Source organism: Python bivittatus, unplaced genomic scaffold, assembly GCF_059951505.1.
Source record: "Python bivittatus isolate LINGU-HERP-01145 unplaced genomic scaffold, Pbiv_v1 ctg000430_np1212, whole genome shotgun sequence".
Taxonomy (NCBI): Eukaryota; Metazoa; Chordata; class Lepidosauria; order Squamata; family Pythonidae; genus Python; species Python bivittatus.
In genome coordinates, this window is record NW_028277071.1 from 6,424,919 (window position 1) to 6,432,036 (window position 7,118).

Below are 7,118 nucleotides of genomic sequence, written 5' to 3' on the forward strand. Positions count from 1 at the left end.
ATGATCCCCAAAAACTACCAACATGTTCTTTCCATGCTTTTTGCCATACATGACATCAAGAGCAACATCAGGCTGTTACCCAACACCACATTAGGATTGGAAGTCTATGAGAATAATTTTAATGCAAGGATTGCTACTAAGAACATGCAAGATCTTCTCTTTCAGCGACAAGGGAATCCCATCAACTACAACTGTGTCAGAGGGAGGAAGAGGAAGCTCCTGGCTATCATTGGTGGTCTCACCTCCCCAAACTCCATCCAGATGGCCCACATTTTGAATGCTTACAAGATTGCCCAGGTGTGTGCATTCACTGAAATCTATTTCAGCTGAGAAGTTAGGAAGCATTTCCTTGATCTTCATTCAGTGTTTGTATGGTTAAAGCATATTACTCAATAAAGATGTATGTGAAGAGGAGATGAAATTCTGAAAGGCAAAAATGTTAAAACAGTTGTTAGCAGAAAATGTGTACAGGGCTAATATAAAATACTGTAAGAATTACAAAAGTATGTTGAATAAAATCCTGGATGTCAGAGGGAAATTGAAAACACTGAGTCTTATAATATGAATCTCCCCAAGTAATTCTCCAATATAGTAAATACTGCATTTGGAGATACATGGGAAACTGTGACTCATCCATTTTGTTCTTAGTATAGAGGTTTTCTCAGAAAGTAAAATGTTCTCATATTAAAGTGGGCCTAACTTAAAAGCAGAGGAAAAAAATCTTATGTCATAACGATTGTACTGTTGAGTTGTAACATTTGTTGAAATGAGTATGATGAACGTGTGAGCTCCACGTGTTTCTTGACTTTAGCTCCTATCAGCTTTCTGCAAGATCTCTAATGGTGAGGGATGAAAGGAACTGAAGACCAGCAATGTGAGGAATGTCAGAAATTTGAATCCTGAGGCTTTCCACTTCAATAATTTATGGGATTCTTCCTTATTTATCATACTCTTCAACTAAAGTAACATGCAGAATTCACGTACAGACTGAAAGGCAATTTGTTCTTTAAGACAAAAGGTGCATGTCTCAATTTAAATGCTTCTTTTCCTGTTTCCTTCATTATTTGTTTGAACCATAGCTCAGTTATGGCTCCTTTGATCCAGTCTTAAGTGACAAAACTCGCTTCCCTTCCTTCTTCCGTATGGTTCCCAGTGAAAACTTACAGTATAAGGGGATTGTTCATTTGCTGAAACATTTTGGATGGAACTGGATTGGCCTTTTAGTACCAGAGGATGAAAGCGGGGAAACCTTTCTTCGAAATCTCCAGCCAAAGCTCTTTCAGAATGACATCTGCCTAGCTTTCCTGCAAACCATCCCAATGATGAAAACTTACACAGGAAATAGACGTTCCTTCATTACAAGGCTGGGAAAGATAGGAACTGCTATCTCAGTGCTCAGAATCAATGTCTTCCTTGTTTATGGAGATTTCCAGTCTATGGAGGGTCTACAGCTCATTCTTCATAGTTATGAATTTGTCATTCAGAATCCCTTGAATCATCGAGTCTGGATCATAACTGCTCAATGGGACTTCACAGCTGTATTTTCTTGGCTTAAATTTGCATTGCAAAGTTTCAATGGCACATTATTCTTTTCACCCCATACAAGCACTGTGCCAAGATTTAAGGGGTTTCTTGAGAGCATGAATCCTTTCACTCATTCCTTTCCTTTTATTTATAATTTCTGGGGTGCTGCATTTCTCTGTTCATTCCCCCAGCATGATTTGCATCTAGGAAAAGGAAAGAACTGCACTGGGAAGGAAGAACTAGAGAGACTCCCCAGCACTGTTTTTGAAATGGAAATGTCTGGCGAGAGCTACAATATCTTCAATGGGGTTTATTCTGTGGCACATGCTTTGCACTCTTTGCATTCAGAAAGAGCAAAGCGGGTATCCCTAAGGATTCCAAAGAAACATAATTCCTGGGAAGTTGAACCTTGGCAGGTACATGTCCCCAACAACCAGGCCTTGATTTGCCATTGCAGAGCTCTGACGTGATAAAACAACTGAAAAGGGACATCTGTCCTTTAATTTTCAGGACCGGCTAGAATCAGACCTCCATTGGTTGCCCAAATCTCAGATTCTAAATGGATGATGTAATCAGGCATGCAGAACTTCTCAGGCATCCATAAGACAAAGTAGTGCCAATGGAGGAAATTGGAAATAAATTCACTAAATGGCTGTTTTAGAATGAATTCTAAATTGCTAGCCTTTACCTCTAGGAGGAAGAAAAGGTATTTGTATTGTGAAGAATGAAAGAGAATCTATCACTGGAAACTTTATAGGCATGCACTTGATGGTCAAGTGTTCCTAACTTTGTCACAGTTCATGTCGCCTGCTATATCATTCCTTCTGATCTAATGGAACTTCTGACAATGTGCCAGTAAAATTAAATGGGTTTACTTTTTTGATGTATTCATAAATCTTTCACTACTATATCTATTTTACTCTGGATGATGAAATCAGGCACTCAGAACTCCTCAGGCATCCATAAGCCACATCAGTGCTAATGGAGGAAATTGGAAGTAAATTCTCTAAATGATAGTTTTAGAATGAACCCTAAATCGCTAGCCCCCCTCCCCCCCCCCGCATGGAGAAAGAAAAGGTATTTGTACTGAACGAAGGGTAATCTATCATTGGAAACTTTATAGGCATGCACGCAGAGGCCAAGTGTTCCTAACTTTGTCAAAGTTCACATCTCCTCCTATTTCATTCCCTCTGACCTAATGGAAATTCTGACAATGTGCCAGTAAAATTAAATGGTTTTACTTTTTTGATGTATTCATAAATCTTTCACCACTATATCTATTTTACTCTAATTGGGATGCATTCTTGCCTAGAAAGAAGTGAAATAATTTTATCCCATCTCCTGTTATCTGATCTAATGTCTCATCTACCTTCCTTAACTTTTGCCCCCCCCTCGAATCCAGCTTCACTACTTTCTGAGACACCTGTGTTTTAACAATACTGTGGGAGATGAAATCTTTTTTGATGAAAACGGGGATTTTGACTCTGGATATGACATCTTCAACTTGGTCACATTCCACAATCAATCCTTCCAGAGAGTGCAGATTGGGAGGATGGACCCCAAAGCTCTTGAGCAGAAGAAGTTCACCATCAGGGAAAGTGCCATTGTGTGGAATCACGAGTTTCGGCAGGTATGTCTTCAGAGCGTGTGCAGTTGTGCCCAGAAGATGTGTTAGTCTGGACGCTTGAGCGTCTATAGGTTTCCTGAATGTTTGGCTTTCTCTTCTCAAAAGTAATTCAACTACTGATTCTGATTAATATTAGAAAATGCATTTTTTCCTACTTATCATTTTTGAAGAGATTTGATACAAGAATAAACCAAAAAATGTATAAAGATATTTGATTTAATTTTTTTTTTTGATCCAGCTGCCTATGTTTCATTCATATATGTTTAAAGTAAAATAGATTCAAAGTAAAGAATAAAAATTTTAAAAATCAAAGAAACCTTATTTGGAAATTTCTGTTACATAGTTAAGAAGCATGAGCTGAGAAGAGACCTTTTTCTATTATTCCTCAAAAGAGTCATCACCCATCTAAAGAAAAAAGAGTACTTAATGTTAGGTATAACCATGAACAAAATCAAAAGTTACCATTGACAATTTACTGAGATTTTTCTCGCTTTCCATTTCCCTAAAAGAAGCACACATTGCAAAATTTTCTAGAAATTATATTGCATGTCATTCTAAAGCTGGGCACAATTTCTTATGAAAATATCCTAAGTAGAAATGGATCCAAAATTGTGTGGTTAGGAAATCATGACCAAAAAAAAAAAAGGGGGGGGGAATTAAAAAAAGAAAAAAGAAAAAATTGGCTCCCACTGAGTATTCTTCTTTGGATACATTTCTGTGCAATTCACCAGTATGTGTAGGAATGCTTTACTAATAGTACGCAAACCATAAACAATCAGCCCCATTGCTAATATTCCGTGTGAAGAAACTGAAACAATTGGAGTGTTCTACTCTAAGAGATAGTCAAAATTAAAACCTTTCCTTGCTCCTTTATGACCCTTATGAGAGAGAGGGAGAAAAAAGGAAAGCTTGAAAGGGCCATTTTAATGTTGGGACATTTTGAGGCAAGAACATCTTATACACTATAATCATTTAATCAGCTCCTCTCCTCTCCAGTTCTAAAGACTGCATGAAGCCTAACCCTTACCCTTTCTTATGCTTCTTCCTAGCTACCTCCCCGTGCCAGATGTGTTGAGAGCTGCCCCCATGGGTACAGCAGGATTGTTCAGCAGGGGAAACACGCTTGCTGCTACAATTGCAGGAAGTGTCCTGAAGGAACGATCTCTGTCCAAATTGGCAAGTAGAAGAAATTAAAATGTAGAATCAAGATAAAAATTGGAATTGTAGAATGGTGAATTCCAGATTCTAAAGCTTCCATCCCATATATGAATTCAAGCTTCAGTGTATAAAGTATCAAATTTTATTTAGTGATAAACCAAATTTCTTTGTAAAAGAGGAAGATGTAGCATGGTCTAACGCAAAAAGAGGAAAACATAGCAAAATAGAATTCTGAAGTTCAAAACAAAAGTTGGAATTCTGAATTATGTATTATTTTCTAGAATGGAACATTCACCACTTTAAAGCTTCAATCCTCTATATAACCCCTATTTTCAATCCTGTAACTAAATCAATGTATACAATATCAAATTTTATTTATAGTTATAGACCAAAATCCACTATATGAATTCAAGCTTCAGTGTATAAAGTATCAAATTCTATTTAGTCACAAACCAAATTACTTTGTAAAAGAAGAAGATTAACATGGTAGAAGGTGAAAAGAGGAAAACAGCAAAATACAGTTCTGGAGTTCACATCAAATGTTGGAATTCTGGAGTAGAAAATTATGTATTATTCTCTAGAATGGAACATTCACAACCTCTCTCTAAATCTTCACTCCTCTACATAACCTCCACTTTCAATCCTGTAACTAAATCAATGCCTAAAATTTCAAATTTTATTTATACTTACAGACCAAAATTTGGTGTAAAATACTAAAGAAGAAATATATAATATGCTATAATCTTAAAAGAGGAAAAGAGGGTGAATTGCCTTTTGTCATGGAACAATACTTAAAAGTAGACGGAGATGTTCCAAAGGCCAATGTTACATGGTGAGGGATTCTGTTCCTGTCCTTCTGGAAGTTTAGCTTCAGGATATGCTGCTTCATGTCTTGTAAGGCCTTTTCAGACTCTTGTCTGAAAATCAACAGTAGGGCACGTTTTAAGCTGTGCTTCTTTTCTGTGAGGAGTCAGTCTTCTGGACAAGCATTAACGGGACTGAGATCTGACCCCTAGTGAATTTTTGTTACTATTTCAATCATCAAATCCTCTTATCGGTTCCAGCTGACACACCACCCAGCTACAGCATCAAGGGAAACATCGTATTGCTCTGTAGAACCTGGACTGAATGAGCTCCAATGTTCATTGTTCCTTGTGTGCCCCAAATTTTAGGCTCAGCACTTTGGTCCTAAAAAGCTTGACTGAAGTGGGAACAAAACTTTTCCCATCGCAGCCTGCAATTTGTATTACTGTATTAGAAGTGTTTTGTGCATAAGAGGATATTTTTTTCCTTCCTCCTTCAAGGTACTAGAAGATTGAAATACCATTTCTAATATTATTATTTTGTTCCCTAGAAATAGGCATCTGAGGTTCATAAACTCTCATGAAAATTAATGTGTCTCGAGGAAAGGGTAGCCATGTTACCTGCATTAATAAAAAAAGATTTTCATTTATTTGCTAACATAGGGAAATATCTTCATTTTCCATAGGGGATAAATAGGGTGTTCTCAACCACTGGCAAAGAAAGGTCTAGCATTCAAAATGGTTGAATTTAGTCACTTAAATTCAGAGTAAAGTGCGGTGTGTGTGTGTGTGTGTGTGTGTGTGTGTGAGTGGTAGTATCCTTTTAAAATAAATTAAATTTGCATATTCATCACTTCCTTCAATAATGTGTGAAATTCAGTTCTTTGTTCTCTAGAGAAGGTGAAAAGATGAATAAATCCAGACAATGTTATGGAAAAATAGCTGAATATTCACCTATTTACTCCTGTGCTATTAAATAGGAAGCAATTATTGTAAAGGGTGTGTGAATTGGAAAATTTTGTATGTATTTGGAAATTACAGGGCCTTATTCCTTCATTTCAGATGCAGATCAATGTGTGAGATGCCCAGAAGATCACTATTCCAATGAGGAAAACAATCAATGCATCCCCAAAATGTTCAGCTACTTGTCCTTCAGGGAACCCTTAGGAGTCACTCTGACTTGCTTTGTTCTTTTCTTTTCACTGACCACCATTATTGTGGCACTCATTCTTATTCTGCACTGGGACACCCCCATTGTCAAAGCCAACAACAGGAGTATCACATGTGCCCTGCTTTCCTCTCTCCTGCTTTGCTTTCTCTGCTCCTTTCTGTTCATGGGTTGGCCTGGAGAAGCGACCTGTTTTCTCCGTCAAACTACGTTTGGCATCATTTTCTCCATCTGTGTTTCCTGTATCCTGGCCAAAACCATCACGGTAGTTCTGGCCTTTCTGGCCACCAAGCCAGGAAACCGGATGAGGAAGTGGGTAGGGAAACGTCTGGCAGGATTTGTGATTGTCTTCTGTTCTTTCCTTCAAATTGGCTTGTGTGCAGTGTGGCTGGCCACCTCTCCTCCCTTCCCAGAGTTAGACATGGAGTCCCAGACTGACGAGATCATAGTGCAATGTAATGAAGGCTCAGATATCATGTGGTACATTGTCCTGGGCTACTTGGGGTTTCTGGCCAGCATCAGTTTCACTGTGGCTTTCTTTGCTAGGAAGCTGCCTGACACATTCAATGAAGCCAAGCTGATCACCTTCAGCATGCTTGTGTTTTGCAGTGTTTGGGTGTCCTTCATCCCCGCCTATCTGAGCACGAAGGGGAAATACATGGTGGCTGTGGAGATCTTCTCCATCCTGGCCTCTACTGCTGGCCTCTTGGGCTGTATCTTTCTCGCCAAGTGCTACATCATTGTCTTGAAGCCACATATGAACATGAAAGAACATCTGACAAGGAGGGTATTTTAACAGTCTGATTGAAATTGAAATGTCGCTTCTTTACCATTTCCT

The 7,118-nt window shown here is 38.3% G+C and overlaps 1 protein-coding gene across 1 annotated transcript; it reads left to right on the top strand.

Annotated features, from left to right (window-relative positions):
- LOC148215349 (vomeronasal type-2 receptor 26-like) lies at positions 1–7,118 on the top strand. Its single transcript, XM_088144119.1, has 5 exons — positions 1–297; positions 1,080–1,940; positions 2,927–3,154; positions 4,201–4,327; positions 6,175–7,118. The coding sequence occupies exons 1-5, from the start codon at positions 1–3 to the stop codon at positions 7,074–7,076; spliced, it is 2,415 nt and encodes an 804-aa protein (XP_088000245.1). The 3' UTR covers positions 7,077–7,118.

Coding starts and splice junctions, on each gene's coding strand:
- LOC148215349 (XM_088144119.1), top strand. CDS start 1: ATGATCCCCAAAAACTACCAACATGTTCTTTCCATGCTTTTTGCCATA. Junction 298..1,079: donor ATGCTTACAAGATTGCCCAG/GTGTGTGCATTC, acceptor TTTGAACCATAG/CTCAGTTATGGCTCCTTTGA. Junction 4,328..6,174: donor AACGATCTCTGTCCAAATTG/GCAAGTAGAAGA, acceptor CCTTCATTTCAG/ATGCAGATCAATGTGTGAGA.